Here is a 19,684-nt window from a genome sequence, read left to right as displayed (position 1 = left end):
CCTAATCACCAGCCCCAGCCTTCAATACTGCAGAATGCAACCGCAATTTGAGTGCATGATAGGGGAAGAGGCAGAGTGGCCCTGGGATGTTTGAAATGGTTAAAGAAAAACAGACTTTTACACTTCATAAGGTTTGAGAAGTAGGTCATTATCTCTTTCCCTGGAGGTATAAATTATAGGGTTTTCTATGTCTTAATCATAGTGATGTTTACCAATTTCTAAAAGGATTATTATCTGAGTTGGCTGTTAGTGATACTGTTGCGTTTTGAACCTCGGGGATTAAAACAGAAAGGAACTCATCTTTGACCCACGCTTTCCGGGCTGTGTTGGAATGGTCTCGTTACTAATTAACCCTATAGGTCTCCCCTGAGGAAGAAAACAGAAAAACCCAAGAAAGCCGTTATTGTAATGACCTTGTAAAGACCTAGTTCTTCTGAAGAAATATTAACCAAATTAACCAAATAGCAGACCAAGTGTGCTATTATTTATTGACTTCCATCTCATACATGGGAAATCAAGACACTCTTAGCTGTGTCTCTCCACTGTCGAGCCAAAGGGGCGTCAGCTGCCTGTTGAGACGCATGACGCTTGCATCATGTATTTATAGTGTGCTTCTCCTGAAGTGCAGGGCAAAGAATCAGAAAGTCGTCAGCACACATTGCCTGTTTTTTGACTTTGAGAATAATTAGACATTTTTTTGCATTTTACAATACATAAAAATTATATTGAACTGAAACTTTTAATGCTCATAACATTATATTGAGACAAAGCCTCATCCATGTATATGTGTGCTATCAATAGTAAGTTGCAACAGGGACCAGAGGGTTTGCACAGTCTGAAACATTCACTATCTGGGGCTGGAGAGTTGAATCAATGGTTAAGAGTACTAATTGCTCTTTCAAGAGGACCTGGGTTCAATTCTCAGCATCCACATGACAGCTCACAACTGTCTGTAATTCCACTTCCAGGGGACCTGGCACCCTTCCACAGACATGCATGCAGGCAAAACCAACAATGTACATTAAATAAATAAATAAAAATTCCTTATCTGGCCCCTTTGCATTTGCTAAGCAGGGATGTTAACATGCCCACCACTTTGTCTACTTGCTACCGGGAGACATTCAAAGGAAGAAAAGATTGGCTGTAACCTGGAAAGTGCCGGGAGAGAAATTTCTGAGAACTGGCAAGAGGAGAGATAGTTAATAAAGGGTCAGTAAAACCCATGTGGAGAAAAAGTCTTGAGTTAAATTTCGCAGAAGAGCAGAAAGTTGGAAAGGGCCAGAGATGGGGCAATTACTGGGACTAACATAACTAAAAACATACATATAGTAAGTAGTTCATAGCTCCTTTCCTTCCTTCCTTCCTTCCTTCCTTCCTTCCTTCCTTCCTTCCTTCCTTCCTTCTTTCCTTTTCTTTTTCTTAAGGATTGGGTTTCACTACACAGCCCTAGCTGGACTGAAGCATGATATATAAATCAGGCTGACTTCTGGACCGCAGTTCAAAAGACCTTAAGAAATCCTTTGCAGTGTGGTTGAACATCCTGATACTGAAGAAATATCGATGGTAATCATAGGTGTAGAGGCAGACAGTCATGAAAGGGTGATTCTGGATTTCTTAGCCCTGGTAGGGAACTACCAGAATGAAGAGAGATAAATCAGATGGCAGTGATCGGTGTGGTACCAACTGGGAGGCGTTGCAGCTGGGGATATAGGGAGAGCCCCCTCTGCTGGGACCCACAGAAGCTACTGTCAGTTCCTGAAGGCCAGGACATCGAAAGAGGGTTGAAGGAGAGAAAAATAATGGATTCCTCTTGAACATTTATTTTTGTCAGAATTTCTGGGGAATCCTAGGGAATGCAGCCAGTAAGCGGCTGGAATTAAGCGTCTGCAGCTCAAGATAGAAGTTGAAGCTAGAGATTTATATGTGGTCTCTGAGACCAGTGTCTACACAGTAAATGATCTGGGCAGGATGAGAAGAAGCTTGAGGAATATGGGAAGATAGAAAGGGCAGAGGAGCATGGCCAGAGTTGGAAAGGTGGCCCAATCAGAAATCATTCCAGGTAGGGAGGGCAGAGCCGGTTTGGCAGTATGGGGGAGCATGGAGACGAGTAGCTGGCAGCAGCATGAAGCTGGGTGCAAGAGGGCTCCAAACATTGAGTTCGTGAGTTTTGCCCGGCAGAGGACACAGTTAAAAATGGGTCAAACCTAAAGGGACGTGGGCTTGAGAAAGATGTTGCTTACTGGATTACACATTTTAATGGTAGGGCTAGCTATAGACAATTGGTAAGGAGAGATGTTTGTTCAAAGTCAGAAGAGAGAATGAAGCTCCAGAGATGGGAAGGAACAGCCTGAAATCCTCAAGAGTGCAGAGACCCGAGAGCAGCTTCCAGGGGGTAAGGGTGCCATGCCCAGTAACAGCTGGACCATTCCCCTGAATGAAACGGGAGAGTGAGCACAGCTGGAGAGAATGCCACTGATGGAGTCAGCCTCTACCCTCCGTAAGATGCGTGGAGTGGACATCTTCTCAGAGATGGCACAATATGGGAAGAAGAATCTCGGGAGAGAAATAAATGTGATGGCTGGCTGTTGAGTGTGATGGGGGATTAGCTGATCCCAGGAATAGGAAGAACCGCTGGGAGTGATCCCACATTCTCCCAAGGCCAGAGATTACCAGCCCTGCAAGATACAGCCAGACAGTACATTTTAACCCAGGAAGCAGCACTTCAGAGGGATAAAGTGCTGTATCTGGGATAAGGTGGGATTTGGGTGATAGAGTTTCTAGGACAGACTAGCCATGCATCTGACCTTAGGAGGTGAGACAATAACCTCAGGATGGACTGAGCTCTTTACTGGCTTATAAGGAAGAAAAATGTTGCAAACAAGCAATGAAATTGGCAAAGCCTCTGAAAATTGGTCATCAAGGTGAAGAGAGCAGGTAGGGTAGAGAACTGGGCAGTGAGGTCGGAGTGTGGAGACGACGTTGCTTTCAGGAGGCAGGCTATGCCCAGAAAGGGGATTTTGCATCTGAGTCTAGAGAACCCGCATTTCCACAGATCCTGCAGGCATAGGAAGCAGACGTTCTGTGATTGTAGACATTTTTGGAGTGGATCTAAGCACACATCTCTTGTAATTATACGCTCTATGTGAGGGTAAAGAGGCATTCTGTGACCTGGGTACTTTCTAGACTAGGTTTTGTGTGCCTGGGAAACAAGTGAGACTCAGAAGCAGCAGTTCCGATCTTAGAGAAACTCGAGTGTGTTCCATGGCCCTGTGAGATGATGAGGTCATGAAGGATAAATCAGCTTAGAAAGAGAAAGAAGAAATTAGATCACATGACAATGAGGCCAAACTTGCAAGAAGACCCATTCAGAAGGACACAGAAAAGTCGACTCTCTAACCCCCCAAACCCCGCGACTGTCCTTCCCATCAGATGCCTAGACCTTCCTGGCTTTGAACTAATTTGAGATACATTTCTCACTCAAGGGACCATGACCATTCCTCCAAAGATGACTGGGACCCTGGAGGCTGAAAGGAGAGAAACATTGCTTTGAGTCATCAGGAGCTAAGGGGAGTGGCCCAGAAGTGGAAGCTTTGTGTGTTTTTACAGCTACTTTCAAGTAAATAGACAAGATCTTTGTAATGTATCCTAGGAGATTTCTGAAGTCAGAGTTACTAGGATCCATGCACCAGCCCAAGCCCTTCACCTCAGTGTTCATGTTTGACCTGCACAGAAGACTGTGAGGCTGCCCTTGTTGTCATTTTCATCTTAGGGTTGAGAAATCTGAATATAGACAGCAGATAACCCATGACCATGGCTGCACAGACCAGAAACAAGATCTAAGATTGGCATTCTCTTGCTCCAGTGATTATGTGGAAAGTCTAAAAATAGTTATGTGACTGTGAATTAAATTGCCTATTTGATTAAAAAACCCTCCTTCAGTGCTAAACTGGAATAATTTATAAAGCTTATCATCTATATAATAATGGGAGCTATGTCTATATAATAATGGAAGAATATAAAAATATGGCATAAAGAGTAAGTTTTAAGATTGGAGGGGCTGATTTTAGATAAGAAAGTATTTTTCCTAAAATCATATATATATATATATATCTTTATTTATTCACTTATTTATAATTAATCACATAAAAAGTATAGAAGTATTAGTAAAGGGAGTATAAAACATGATAACCTGTCTCATAAACCCTTCCTTTGTTTCCATTGTTTTTCTTAATAAAAATTATCCATATGAAGAATCTCATCTGGCTTGCAGAGGAGGCTCAGTGGGTAAAGTTGTTTGCAATGTCAGCCTGCTGGGTTGAGTTTCATATCTGGAACTCATAAAAGATGGAAAGAAAGAACAAACTCTATAAAGTTGCCATCTGATCTCTATACATATGCCATGCCATCAATATACACACACCAGTCTCTCACACACAAACATACACACACACACACACACACTCACCCTTCCCTCAGATTGAAGTTCCCCATTTAACTAGGTAACAGAACGGATATTACGGAAATCAAAGTTTGAGAATTTTTATTTATAACTAAAAATTTCATTATATTCAAATAAAGTATGTTGCTTGTTTCATAGAATAAAAGAGGAGTCAAACATTATTGTAATGTTTAGCTGGTCCCATATGTTTGGAAATTTTTCCCATTTCTTTTATGTTTTATGGGAAATACCAAAAAAAAGTCAACAGAAACAAAGAAGCCTATTATGATTCATAAAGATAAATACACTTTTAACTACTCAGTTATATCTTCAGTTTAGGTGTTTTAACATATTATTCTCACCCCTCAAAACCAACCAAGCAGTACATATATCATCCCAGTTTTGAAGGTTTTTTAATTGTGTTTTGTGAGTTTTCAGTAGGAGTTTGTTAGTTGGGTAAGAAATGGGAACCCGGTGTGTTTGTTGAACTTTCACTAGGAAAAGGCCTCATCTCAGCCTTGGGTGTTATTTCATCTACATCTTGAGTAGTATAATCTCCCTTTTTGCCAGACCACTCGGTGGTCAGGAGTGCCCGGCTTTGACTTCTGAGGTCTTTGGCTCTGAGGTCTGAAGCTCTACATTACAAGCATCCTAACCCAGGTGTCTAGGCTCACATTTAACCTCCAGGCTCTTGAATGACCCACGTCACATCCCATCTTTAGATCTCAGAACCCTTTTCTCCTCCCCAACAAATAAAACAACAGTGCTGTGTCACTCTGACGTAAAGTGACCACTGTGCCAACCAGGCTGTCTTCAGTCCTTAGCAACCACGCTACAGGGTATTTCTGCTTTGTTACCAGATATTTCATTATCATTGATAAATAACACTGATATTTCTTTCAGCTGGTTAAACTAATTCTGATCTGTGCTCCTAATTATACATCATGGCTACTTTTGTTATCTACAAACACATTAGGCCTGACTCTTTACTTCACTGAGGACAGCCTTAGCCACAGATCCTTTCCAACGATTACTGGCTAAAATTGTAGAAGACATAAATATTATTCTGCTGAGGGATTACCTTAATGTCCTCTTGTTTGCCATGCCCTGGATTTATAACCTGCAGCATTTTATTATAGCTCTGGAGAAACGTTCTATGACTATACCAGTGATAGGTTTGTGCTCCAAGGTTAGTGACTGAATGATCAAGGAAGTCTCTCACTACTAAGTAATCAGAACAATAAAAATATGACCGATTAATGAATTGACATGCAGAAAGTTTGAGATGAAGAGATGGCTTGCTTTCCATTATCTTTCTTTTTTCTCAGTAGCAACAGTGAGGAATCCATACTGTTCCTTAAACTTTAGTCCTGGCCCAGTCATTTTGTAAGCATCTGGGTTCATAATTGTTTGATTCAGCCAAGTATTTGGTGAACAGGCTGACAAGAGAGTGGAGAAGAAGGACACAGTTTCCTGGGCTAAATACAACTCCCTGTATTTTTTGCCACTAATGATCTTTCTCTTCATCCTTGTTTTTCCCTGAAGGCAAAGCTGTTGTCATAAAATAGGGCAATGACCCCTTAGGCTTTTTTACAAATCCAGTTTTGAATCACATGTTTGAATTCATCTGCCAGTGTTTTAAAATACTACTTTAATGTTTCGAAGAACTCTAACAACCAATCACAACAAACCAAAATACAAGACAAGGCAAAAGCCCTCACACTGAAGCTGGACAGAAAGAAGTGAGTTGCAAGAGCAGGCAAAGACACACCCATGCCCACAGTTAAAAATTCCACAAAAACATCAAGCTTACAGTCACAGTGTGCCTGCAGAGAACAGTTGCAGACTTCTGCAGGGCCTGATCTTGTCACATAAAGCATTTGACCACATACACTTGCATGCAAATGTACATGTGTACACCTGCATGTACTGGGGTAGTGACGTCTTGGCAAGGGACGAAGGAAAATTTAAACTAGAAATTTTAGCGGATCTTAACAAAAATTCTCCTTTGGCCAGATCTCTGCCACACTTATCAGCCTTGCCAAGGGCATTTGGATTGAGGAGAGCAAGACCTACAGAGGGCTGCGCATCCTGAGAAAACTGAGATGAGAATAATTTACCCAATAACTAGACAAAGTCTCCACAGTTTGTGACACTGTCTTTCAAAAAGACTCTACGACCTTTTCCCCCATGAAGTAGAGGGGGTTGGACAGGGCCATAGCTGTTTGAAGTCTGTTGTCAGGGCTATGGAATATCCCATGAAGACATGTGTTCTGCTGAAGGCTTTTGTTGTTGTTGTTGTTTCGAGATAGGGTTTCACTGTAGCTTTTTTAAAGCCTGTCCTGGAACTAGCTATTGTAGACCAGACCAGGCTGGCCTCGAAGTCAGAGATCCGCCTGCCTCTGCCTCCTGAGTGCTGGGATTAAGGCGTGCACCACCGCCACCTGGTTCTACTGAAGTTTTAATCCCTAGTGCTCTCTTCAGAGGTGACGTTCCGAGGATGTGATTGGATTTGTGGACTCCTACCTACTTAATTAATTAATCTGCTATTAATCCATGACTCGATGATCCTAGTGGAAGGTGGGAGAAACCAAGAAGTAGCACCACGCTACCTGGTGTTAGTCCAAGCCCCTCCCTGGACCACCATGTGTGCATAGCTCCACTTATTTGGACTTAAAAGTGAAGAAACTCCTGAAACTGAGAACCAGATAACCATCCTCTCAATGAAATCATTTCCCGCAGGGATTTTGTCTTAGGATAGAAAGCATCCCAGCAATATTAAATGTCACTAAAGCACAGGGGTGCTGATGATAGCAACAAGTTATGTAACTTCTCTCAAATTGCAACCTCCAGTATTTGATTTACTTCAGTTTTAAATGAAGACGACGATAGATTTTCTATAATATTGAAGTCAGATCATATGATATAATGAAATATTAGGGACTGGATGGTTGAAACAGCAAACATTTATTTGTTGTGGTTCTGGAAGTCAGATAATTCAGGCTGCTGGCATACTTTATACCTCATAGAGCCATTAGGACTGACATCTCCTTGTTATAACTTCACATTGCCTTGCTTGCCAGAGGGTTTGTAGTTAATGTCCGATATAATTTATATTTTATTAGAAAGCTTGGAAGTCTCTCCCCCGACAATCCTTTCCTCTTTCTGTGGTGTGGTGTTGGTCACTGAAGCCAGGGCAGTGCAGCATACCCAGGCAAGTGCTCTACCACTGATGCACACCCCTAGTCCAATTCACTGTTAGTTACAATACTTCAGGTGTGAAGGTAGATAGAGACAAACATGACGTGTGTGTGTGAGAGAGAACATGTGTGCACATGGGCAGACATGTGGCCTTGTGAATACATAGTCCTTGATTATCTCCTTCACCTTTAAGGCTCTGTATCCTTGACAATTGAGGCTAACACACTACTTTGAAATTTGGGATTGATTTTACTTAAAGTTTTTATGTCAATGAAACCAAAACCTATCTAAGCTTAACAAAAGTTCCCCTTGAATATCAATAATATTTTCAATTAAATGTATTGGCAAGAAAAAAGACTACATACTCACCACACTCTTCAACTCTCATACTCTGTTGGCATCTATGATATGAAATAGAAAACATATCCTAAAATAGTCAATATTTATATTTTATAGGAATTATCATTGTTTTTCTCTGCAAGGTTAAGGACTAAAGTGAAATATAAATTCAAGCCTTTTATTATGTAGCCTGAAATGTTCAGAACAAAAATTCCTTTGACCAGTGGGAAAGTACCATTGATAGAGTTCTTCAATGTTGATTTTTCAGCACAATGAGCTAGATTTGCATGAATCCTAACCCTTAGTTTAAGATCCTCGTAGTCACGTCTTCCCACAGACACCAGCTCAAATAGCACTTGCCACAGCTTCAGAGACTTTGAAGAGGAGACGGGAGGTTCCTTGTAGGCAGCATGGGGTTCATTCTGTTTGGGGGAATTTAAGTTTCAGAAGGCAAAGGGCAACTCCGAATGCTTATGAGGACTAAAACAAGATCTAGACATATGATTCATGACTGATGTAATTGATAAGTAACCTATGGAGGTGGACAGAAATAAGGACTGTGTCTTCTGAGAACTTTGAAGGGGTTCTCTTTAAACATCACTCAGAAGGTACTCCAGGGGACAGGAAAACTTATTCCTGCACTTTGGGGTGGTTTTTATATTCAAGGAAGGGATTCTAGAATATATTCCTAGAAAGTGACTCTATGTTCTTGTAAATGATCCAACTTCTGACCCTTCAAAGAGAGCTAGTGGAAAAAGGAATAAAATGTCAGAAAAACAAGTGTTTTTCTGTGATAAAGCCATCCTGCAACCCTCATCACCACTGCACACACTCTGAATGTGTTATACCTTAGACTATAATTGCTTTTTGATTAATGTGAACAAGGTCTCACATCCATAGACTCATTATTGATTTTGTAATTGATAGTAATATCTTACATTTATATACTTACCGTCTGAGAGGAAACCCAAGTTCTTCAGTATTGAGGAATTGCAATTTATCTGCAAACTCTCTGGCTCAATGTAAAACTTTGGCATTTCAATTGCATTTTAAGGAAGAAAGAGAAAGTCAGACAGGCTAACTCACTGGCTGTGCTTAATTCTGGAAGCTAATAATAGAAGCACCAATTAAAACATAGTCATCTTGACTTGTAATTCCAGCTGTTCCGTGTAAATAACTGGTTGGTTGGGTCAACTTCTGTCGTTCCTTTAGGAAAAGGAGCTTCATCATTGATTTTCTTTTATCCTCATGATGGACAGAGAATGTTTTCCCTGCTATTTGAGACATGAAGTACTTGGCCTTGAAGACATGCATATGTACCAGGTCACACACATTTTTAGTGGGCCTGTAAATGTCCCGGCGAGCTGTCACATATACAAGAAACTTTTCTTCTGCTAAGGGGACAGTGTGAACAAATAAAAGTCTGACTTCTTTTTTCAAGGTCTAGATATGTTTATCATCTGCTTGGCATTGTTTTCACTGATAAATGTATGGAAGGGAGGGAGAGAGGAAGGAAGAGAAAAGAGAAGGTCAAAAGGAAGAAAAGAAGGAAGGAAGGGAGAGGGGGAAAGAGAGAAAGGGGCCGGCAATTTTCTCGAGACAAGCATACTCTCAACCCCCACTTGCTGAGTGTCTGGTAAATCAGAGCTCTTTCAATCCCTCATTCTTTCAAACTTAAAGTCCCTGGGCTGATTTGTGCCCTTTCTGTCACTTCAACTCCAACCATTTCCTTCTGTGAAGACTCCTTTTCTTCCTTTGCCTTCTGTAGTCTATTTATGACTTTGACTTCTCTGTTCTTCAAGGTTAAGGTAGCAAATCTTTGTTTCCCTAACGGTTTCAATAAATGTTCGAATACTTATAAATTATCTATTATCTGGGAAATTTGAACTACTCAGGTGCAAAAGTACTCAGAATGACAGTTGATTATCTATGTCCTTATTTCTTTATTTGAAGTATAATTCAAAGGACTTTTATAAGCTCCCCTGGTCTCATTTGTCCCTTCCAGCCTCACTTTTTCATATTTTTATACGTTGATCACATATATGTACTAAGAAAAAAGTTCAGTGCTCTTCACTTCAATCCTGCTGGAAGAAGCGTCCATTTCCTCCCACTGTGATTTTGACATTTTTATTATGGTTTCAAGACATCCATGGTTGTGTCATCTTTAAGAGCAGGGAAATGGTAGTTACCCTAATATCTACCTCTTAGATGGTCCATTCAATCCCAGTTAATAACGTGCTGCATGATACATGGTTGGCACAATGTCAAGTTTAAAAAATGAACCCAATGATCAAAAGCAATGTGATCCTTCTCTGTGTACTCTGAGCTAGGATGTTGAAAAACATTTATATTAATGACAGTTAAACTCACCACATGTTACTGAGTTATCTCTAAATAATGAGCACCTCTACCTATCATGGAGTAGTTTGCTTGTAGCTACCCCATTCCTAAGAATGCTGTGTTCTCTGATATGATGGGGAACAGATATGTCTATTTTTTTAATTCCTTTACACAAGATAATGCTTCCAACATTTTGTCAATAGTTATTTTCTTTCTTTGAATTTTAGGCCTCATTGTCCATGAAGGAGCTGCAGTTTACAGAGTATTCAAGCGATGGCGAGCTGTCAACTTGCACTGGGATGTATTAAATTATGACAAAGCCACAGACATTGAAGAGAGCAGCCGAGGAGACTCTTCCACAAGTAGGACTTTGTGGTTACCATTGTCAGCTCTGAGGAACAGGAACTTGGTCCACCCAACGCAGCTAACCTCACCACGGTTTCAGTGTGGCTATGTGCTATTACATCTATTCAATCGGATGCGGGCCCATGAAGATGGGTCAGAAGACAATGGCTCCGGGGAGGTGGTAATGAGAGTGACATCGGTGTGACAGATACACGCAGCAGCAGAGAGAGGAACCTGCACATTTCGGAATGTAATTGCAATGAATGGCAAAACCATAGCACTTCTAATCGTACATCCATGGACTTTTTAAAATCTATGCTTTTTATATGAACATTTGAATTGCAAATACATTTTTCTGAAAAAAAGAGGCTCCCTGTTTGCTTTGCGACTTAACACATCTTTTTAAAGTTAGCTCTCAATTTTGAATGTATGGCTTTCTTAAGACCCGTTTGTAGGTACTGGTGTAGTACCTACACACTGTTAGCAGGATGGACTGAGGCCCTGGAGGTAAAATATGAGCAACTATAGTCCTGCACCACACATGGCAGTTCTAGGTGAGCTAAGAGATGCAGCAGTCTGCAGGGGTGGGGATGTGGAAGAGTTGTCCTTGGGACATCAGGAGAGGTTGTCCCTGGTATACCATGCAACCTGACTCCTCAAGCCTGAGCAGTCACTTGAAAATCAGAAGAGGAGGTGCAGAGAACACTTTAGGAAGAAGGGGACATGTTGCAGAAGGGAGGGCACTGTGTGTAGGGGAATGGGGCGTGCAGGGCAAGACAGGTTCGCTCCTCACAAGGGTGACATCAGAGTATGGGACTGAAAGCCACAAAGATGCATGAGCAAGCACTAAGACTTGCAAGCCCAAGTCTGGGGCATGAGTGTGTCTTCTGCTTCCACTGGAGCAGGTAATGTACAACAACAGAGACACCAGAGCATCCCCCAGACAGCCAGGTATCCTTTCCCTCTTCTCAGGAGACATCAAAACCATGATTCCAGAAAGGAAAGATGATCACAGTCTCATGAAATAGAAGACGACTTTTTCATTAACAAAAGCTCCTCAAACACTTCAGAGTAATTACAGCTTGTCATCTGATATTTCTTTAATATAAAATTTAATTTTTATATGTTGCACTAACTAAATATATGGCAGAATAGTTAGATTTTTAACTCACTGGTAGAGTTTTCATCTCACACTGGTCCTAACACACACACACACACACACACAGAGAGAGAGAGAGAGAGAGAGAGAGAGAGAGAGAGAGAGAGAGAGAGAGAATCACCATAGTAAATCAAGTGCCTGCTTTTGCATTACCACCTGTGTTCTCCAACCCCTTGCTTTTGCTCCATTAGAGCCCAATTGTTCTTTCCAATCCCTGCCATCATATCTCAGAATTAGTGACACCATTTTGTTGTTGTTATGATGCCTAAATATTCTTCCCTCTCCTGAGGAGTTAAACAAAACAAATTTGATTTTGGCCCAAAATGTAACAATTATTTGTGCTGTAGCAATTAATGTGTCATTTATAAAACACACATTAGGGGATGGAAAAATGACTCAGAAATAAAGAACACTTGCTGCTCTTTCAGAAGATCTTGGTTTATTTCACATCCCCCACATGACATGTCACAGTAGGCCAAGTTCTAGGATCTTACCATGATACTTTACACAGCTTAATTCTTATCAGTTCAAGAAAAAAGACACCATCATGTAAGCAAGTGCTGTAGTTTGCAGTAGCCCTGAGAGTTCTGATCCCAGGGGTGTTTGGACATTAAATCCACACCTACACAGTTGCTATTGATCTTGTTAATTAGTCAAGGCTAACAAGGTTGTTTTAAACAACACTGTCCTAAAAACTACGGATCACTTGGAGCAAGTGGGAGATTGAGAGTAATAAGTAATTCCCTCTCAAGTCTTCATAATATGACTTTTCTAAAAGTGTAAACCTTAATCTAAAACATTTTATATACACTTTTCAAAACAAGCCAGCAGTCTCTGCATGTTTTCAACTTCTCTTATTTGCAAACGTTTTCTGTTTGCAAAGTGACTTTCCCTTTCTGACACCACAAGAGAAAACAGAAAGTTGTGCCCTGAGATGATCTCTGTCTCTCTCTGTCTCTTTGTGTGTGTGAGAGAGAGGAGGGGGGAGGAGAGATGGGGGAAGAATATGAATGAGAATTTCACAAACTCAGCAGAAATACTAAAAAATACAAATGCCAAGGCCAAGAGGACTGCTTCTAAATAGAAGACCTCAAGAGGTACCAGATGTGGCTGAAAAGTAAAATCAAGGCCAAGAAAGTGTCCCAAAAGGTTAGGAGTAAACAAAGCTTTGGTTCTTTGGACAGAAAGATTCCAGTGAAATTTCAGGTAAAGGAAAAGTCCGTGGACTAATCAGAAAACACAGTGCAGAGCAGAAGGCAGCTGTTCTTTCCAAGCAGAGCTTCCTTCTGCTCCCGGTCTTCTCCCGTCCTAGTCCCTTTTGCTTCTCTTCTCTCCAGACGTGATCTCCGTGTTCTTGGGTAAGTAGTAAAGAGTTGGACTGCCTATGGTGTGACTGACAAACCAAGACTGCAGAATTTCAGGGAGATGCTCTTTATACAGGCTTCCGACAGAGAGCTCAGAGCAAGGGTCTTTCTGTGCACACCAAAGCCTCAATTCCAATAGGAGGGAAAGCTAGAGACCACTACATAATGGAGCTTTGTGAAAGTCAATTAGGTATCCTCTGCGTGACATCTCCTGTTTTTCTTTTCTTTTCTTAGTCTGTTACTAAATAGTGTTGAGAATTTTATACATGCATATAATATTTTGATCAAATTCACCCGTTCCCTCCCTTTTAGTCCCTTCCCATCCCCCATACCACTATTACCTCCCACCTTCAAATGTTCTTTTTAAAAATTCCACTGAGTCAACTTAGTGCTGCCTGCATGTGCATATGTCAGAGCCATCTACTGGAGCATGGGCAGCCTCTAGGGGCTGCATTCCTGAAGAGAACGACTCCCTCTCCCAGCAGCTGTCAATCACCAGTGACTCCTCAGCTAGGGTGTGACTTCATGACTTCTTGTGCCATCCATACTGGATTTTGATTGGCTTAACTTTGCACAAATTTCTTACATGCAGTAAGAGACAAGGCACCTTATACTCCCTCTAGCCAAACCAAAACTCTCTTTAAAATCCTGAGCCCCTGCTGCCTCTGTAATAGGAATTATGTTATTTTAAATTTATTTATTTAGTTTTTAATTTCATTTTGCATTCGAATCACAGTTCTCCCTCCCACCCCTCCTGCTGTTTTTCAGACCCCCAAAATTTGATCTCCTTACTCCACTTCTTTGTATCTACATTCAGTCAGCTCATTCTTCTTTTAAAACTCTTTTTTTTAAAAAAAATATTTATTTTTTATTATGTATACAATAGTCTGTCTGCATGTATGCCTGCAGTCTAGAAGAGGGCACCAGACCTCATTACAGATAGTTGTAAGCCACCATGTGGTTGCTGGGAATTGAACTCAGGACCTTTGAAAGAGCAGGCAATGCTCCTAACTACTGAGCCATCTCTCCAGCCCCCAGTCAGCTCATTCTTCCAGCATTTTTCTCAGATCTAATCACAGAAGATCACCTCCTTTGCTGGTCTAAGCCTCCATCTTCTCTAATAAACCTGTTACAAGAGCTCAAAAAGGCCAATTATTCTAAGTTGACTTGCTTCCTCCAACAATGACCCTTTAGGAGATCAGAGAGCGACTGGAGTGGGAAATAGGCTCAATACAGCTTATTAGTGAAGTTGAAGACAGCCTGCAGTGGCACCCGGTGTCTTTGTCAGTCACATGGAAGCATGCAGAAGGCTGCTGTGTAATTATGGAGACAGCAACTAGAATGATGCTCCTCCAAACCAAAGAGTAGCTGCATCCTTGACAGCCCATACCAGGAAGAGGCAACGCATGCTTCTTCCTTCCAGTCTCTTAGTACACTGAGCGGCAGACCTATCATGTCAGAATGTAAACCAAGCACACTACTCTCTACTCAAATGTTCTCTGCTGAGGGCCCATTTCACTGTTCCTTGCAAAGTCCCTCAAGGACCTGCTCCTGATGATACCTTCTCCCTTAGCCTGTCAGCTCTCTACTTGCTCATTCTGGCTTGTTCTGAATCTCAACTGTCAAGAACATCCCTGTTATAAATTACTGGGTAGATGAAGCCCAGTGCACTCTTTCCCATATGTCCTCGTGGAACCATGTTGCTGCTTTGTGTCCTAAGGTCCTTTCAGATTTCTGTAAAACTGGCACTATTCTCTTACTCTCTGCTTTCTGTTTTTCTTGGAGAACATTAGTCACGGAGTACAAGCTCTGTCTATCCATTCCTTACTATGTTCTATTGTTAGTGCACAACATCCATGAGCTCTGGGCTGTATTTCATTTGCTGTTGCTCCCAAAACACTTAGAAGAAGGAAAGGTACAGACTGGGTTCTGATTACATTGTGAGGGCAATTAATAAATGAATCTGCAAGAAAAATAAAACATGGCATGTAGGGTTCAGAGGAGATTATTGGAAGTTTAAAAATAAATTGATGAAGAAAAGGAAGTGCAGAAAAAAATAAAAGGATGTTATTGAACTAAAAGTATTGCCTAGAACATCAAGGTGAGAGGTGATATCCCAAACTAAGAATTCCTCAGGGCATCAAAGTGTGTATTTCTACACATTTGATTAAACATAAACTTTTGCACAAAGTAGGTTAAACTGTGTAACGAAGTATCCCTGATAAACCTGGTTATGACTTTAAACACACAGCTTTGAAATAATAATGTGCTGATTTTAAATCCAAGTAAAATCACCACAATGTCTTGATTGGGAGACTTGAAGGGCAGGCATCTGCTGGCCAGACCGAGAGATCTTTACTGCACACTCCTTTCAGCTGTAAGAGCTTGTTGGCTATCTTCATCTTCTTTGTCACTCCCCTTCCACTTTTCCCCTAGCACCACCATTATCAGCACCACAAATCACCATTCCTTCATGACCTCAACAAAACTCTCGATGACAACCATCCTTTCAGAAGCAAGAAATAAAGTTTACCAGAAGCTAAAAAGTTTTGCTCTTTTCATGGAAGAAACCATTCAAGACTCCCCTTGGAGAAGACTTACAAACACTCTCCAGGGATTCAGACCTGAAATAAAATCATAGTACTTAGAAATACATTAGTGTAAGTCTGTCCACAAACTCCCAGTGAATATGACCAAAATATACTATGTGTACACATGAAATTCTCAAAGAATTAATAAAATATCTAGCTGTAATTGGAAATAATTAAGACTATTTTCCCCAAAGATAAAGGACTTGTGTCACAATATCCTGTAGAAAATTGTGCACACAGACACACACATGCATGCACACACTATCTACTATCTATCTATCTATCTATCTATCTATCTATCTATCTATCTATCTATCTATCTACTATTTATCTATTATCTATTTATCTATCTATTATCTGTATCTATGTATGTATAAATATCTATATACATATATATACACAAAATTATCTATGTATATATATACATATCCATATACACAAATAAATACACACAGAGAGATACACATATGCACACACACACACATGACTCTCCCAGTGACCTGGGAGAAAATGCAGCCTCCATTGTTCACAGGTTTAAACTTTCTTGTTTACTTTGATTTGAGATAATTAAAGCAAATGGAATTTTAACTGCAGGTTTTGTTTTGCACCCAGGAGAATCATACTTCAATAACATCTGTTCCAGGTAATCATGTTTATGAACACTTTGCATCAATGTCCTTCCAAATAAAAGCAAATTAAATTTACAGACAAAAGTGCAAGATGAAAATGTTCTCCCAGTCTATTATTTTACCAGAAACATTCCAGAATATCATTTAGAGCTCTCTTTCTGTCTTGGTCAGAACTGAATTCAATAAAGAAGGTTAAAATCTTCTATAGGACCTTATGATACAAGTCTTTTATGCTTGGGAAAAATAGCATTAAAACATTTCCAGTTATAGCTAGAGGCACTTATTTTGTATGCAATAATTTTCTGGGCATACATGTGTATGTGCTTGATAACATAGCACTAAAATTCAGTATATGGGTTTGTTTCTGTAACATATACAAGCTTGGAAGACCTATGAGTAATAGTGAATGTCACTGGGGCTGTACTTGACGGTTCTATGGGTCCTCAGAGGCTTCTATTCAGATATAATCAAGGACTAGCTCTTCTAGAATAAACATCCTAAGTGTGAGATTACAACATTCCACAGGACAGAAATGCAGTCATCTGCTCCAGCCATGTTCTCTTTTTCACACGCTCTCTGCCAGAAGAAAATAGGCACTTAGTTAGGGACGTGGGGTGGGGAAAAAGGAAAGACGGTAGCTCTTTGTCACCGCCCATGGAAATGCCACCATGAGAGTAGAAGATTGGGATGATGCTCAGTGGTTCATCTTCCAATGTCTGGTGTCTTTGTGCCCTCAAGTCATTGAGTCAAATCTAATTCTCTTCCACCCTGTTTACTGTTTAGAGCCACTTAACTCAATTCTAGCTGTGTTCAGAGGTGTGCAGAAAGTCTGGCTTCTATCCCAGCTTTATGAAGTCAATTGACAGCCTTAAAATCCATCAGCACTCAAGAATGAAAATAGAAAACTTTACAACTATCTTTATGAATTTGATAATTGACATAATAATTGAACATGTTTGTAAAAAGTAGGGTGACAGTTTGATGAATGCTTGCAGTGTGTACTGATGAATTTGAGTACTTATGGTTCCTTAAATATTGGTCATAGATGTGGGGAAACTTGTCTCTTCCAGTATTTTATGGATGGCATAATAAATAATTAACAGACATTGTCAGCCTCTTATGTTGTAGAACACTAGACTTACTCTTTCCATCTAACTGTACTTTGAGCCTCTTTACCCAATTCCCCTCTCTATTCCTCTACTCTTCTACCCTATGAGGACTATGACCAATCTTCTACTCTATACTTCTATGAAATCTAACCTAACATTCTCATAAAAATGAAGAGGAAAAGTGTTGTTTTTCATTCTGTGGCTCATTATTCTTAAACACAATATCGTCCAGTGCTATCAGTAGCCACAAATAGCAGCACTTTGTTTTTCTTTTTCAAAATTGATTTTATTTTAATTGTAAATGCAATTACATAATTTTCCTGTGTCTCTCTTCCTTCCAACCCATCTCATGCCCCCCAACTCATATAAATTTGATTTTTTCTTAATTATTGTTGCACATATATACATATACTCACACACATTGATATACATTCATATGTATACATTTATACATACAATACATGTGTGCATAAATATATTACACACAAAGGCTACTAAGCTAGTTCAGTGCTGCTCATATAGTTTCAGGGCTTACCATTTGGTATTGGATAACAAATCAGGAATTTCACCCAAGAGGAAGAGTCTCCATTCCTCTCTCAGTAGTCACTAATTACCTGTATTCCTTTATCTTGGAGTGGGATCCTGTGATATGTTTCTCATTCATACTGGCATATCAAGTGGAATTGTCATTGTTCGGGTCTTATTTGGGCAGCCATATTGTTGAGATTGCTTATTGATACACACATGTTTTTGGAAGTTGCTGCAGTAGAAGGTAACTTTCCATATGACTTTTTGAAGGGCTTTAAGAGTAATCTATTTCTCCCTGCATACCTTCCTCTCTGCTCCCAAGTTTTACCCCACCTGTCCTATTAATCCCCTTTCATTCCTGTGGTTTTTTTTTTTAACCTTACCATCCTTTAAAGGCAACCCCAAGATCCGTTAGCAATTTCTTGGACATCTATGATTCTCTTCAATGAACTGTGTATCTGCAGATTCAAAGCTAGTACCCTCAAATGAGAGAAAACATGTGATATTTGTCTTCCCCAATCTAGATCCCCTTATTCAGAATCCCCTTATTCCTAGCTCTATCTATTTAACTGTTAATTTCATTTTTCTTAACAGCTGATTACTATTTCACTAATACACCACAATTTACTACCTGTTCATCAGTTGGATATCTAGGCTGTTTTAATTTCCTTGCTATTGTTAATTAGATCGGTAGTGGAATTAATAAACAGGAATCTCTGTAGTAAGATTTAGAGTCCTTCAGGTATATGTCCAAGAGTGAAACATCTGGATTATATGGTAGGCGTATTTTTGGCTTTTTGAGGAAACTTTACACTGATTTCCATAGTGTCCATACCAATTTACAATCCCAGAAACAACAAATAAATTTTCCCTTTTCTCCACATATATGCTAGACTCTCCTAGAAATGGCTGCATAAGCAAGACTGGAACAATGGCTTATCAATGGCCATGTTAACATGAATCAGGGAACTTTAAGTGGCCCCACTCCTAGACAAAGAAGTATAGGCAACTAATAATTTCTGGGAAAAAATTAGCTTCTTGTCTCCCAGGGGTGAGTCCCCTTATTGGCTCTCCAATTAAGAGTATTCATTCTTAAAACCATCACCAAAAATGAACTCAGCAGAATAGATCTTAGTTAGGGTTTCTATTGCTGTGAGGAGACACCGTGACCACAGCAACTCTTATAAAGCAAAACATTTAATTGGGGTGGCTTATATTTTCAGAAGTTTAGTCCATTAATATAATGGTGTGACATTGTGGTGTACAGGTATACATGGTGCTGGAACAGGAGCCAAAGTCTTACATCTTGACTCAAAGGCAATAGGAAGTTGTCTGGGACACTGTATGTAGCTCATATATAAGACCTCAAATCTCACCCACACAGTGACACACTTCCTCCAACACGGTTATACATATTGCAACATTGCAACAAAGTCACTGCCTATGAGCTTATGGGGCCAAGTACTTTTAATGTGTTTGTGTGTGCTGTTATGTACTATGAACACATATATGTGTATATTACATAACATATACAACAGATGCACATATACACCTATATACATGTATGTAACATTAATTATCAAATAAAAAGAGGGTATCAATTTGAGAGTATCTTGGATGTAAAAGGGGTTTAAAATAGGG

The 19,684-nt window shown here is 40.1% G+C and overlaps 1 protein-coding gene across 1 annotated transcript in view; it reads left to right on the top strand.

Moving 5' to 3' along the window:
- Marchf11 (membrane associated ring-CH-type finger 11) overlaps positions 1 to 10,952 on the top strand; it is a 93,488-nt gene extending 82,536 nt beyond the window's left edge. Inside the window, exon 4 of the mRNA XM_057790003.1 lies at positions 10,546 to 10,952. Coding sequence (XP_057645986.1) covers positions 10,546 to 10,868 — 323 coding nt within the window. The 3' untranslated portion in view covers positions 10,869 to 10,952. The remainder of the gene's footprint in view (positions 1 to 10,545) is intronic.
- Positions 10,953 to 19,684: the final 8,732 nt, after the last annotated feature.

The sequence above is a fragment of the Chionomys nivalis genome, chromosome 15 (assembly GCF_950005125.1).
Source record: "Chionomys nivalis chromosome 15, mChiNiv1.1, whole genome shotgun sequence".
NCBI lineage: Eukaryota > Metazoa > Chordata > Mammalia > Rodentia > Cricetidae > Chionomys > Chionomys nivalis.
Note: the sequence above shows the minus strand (reverse complement) of the source record. Positions and strands in the feature narration are given on the sequence as shown.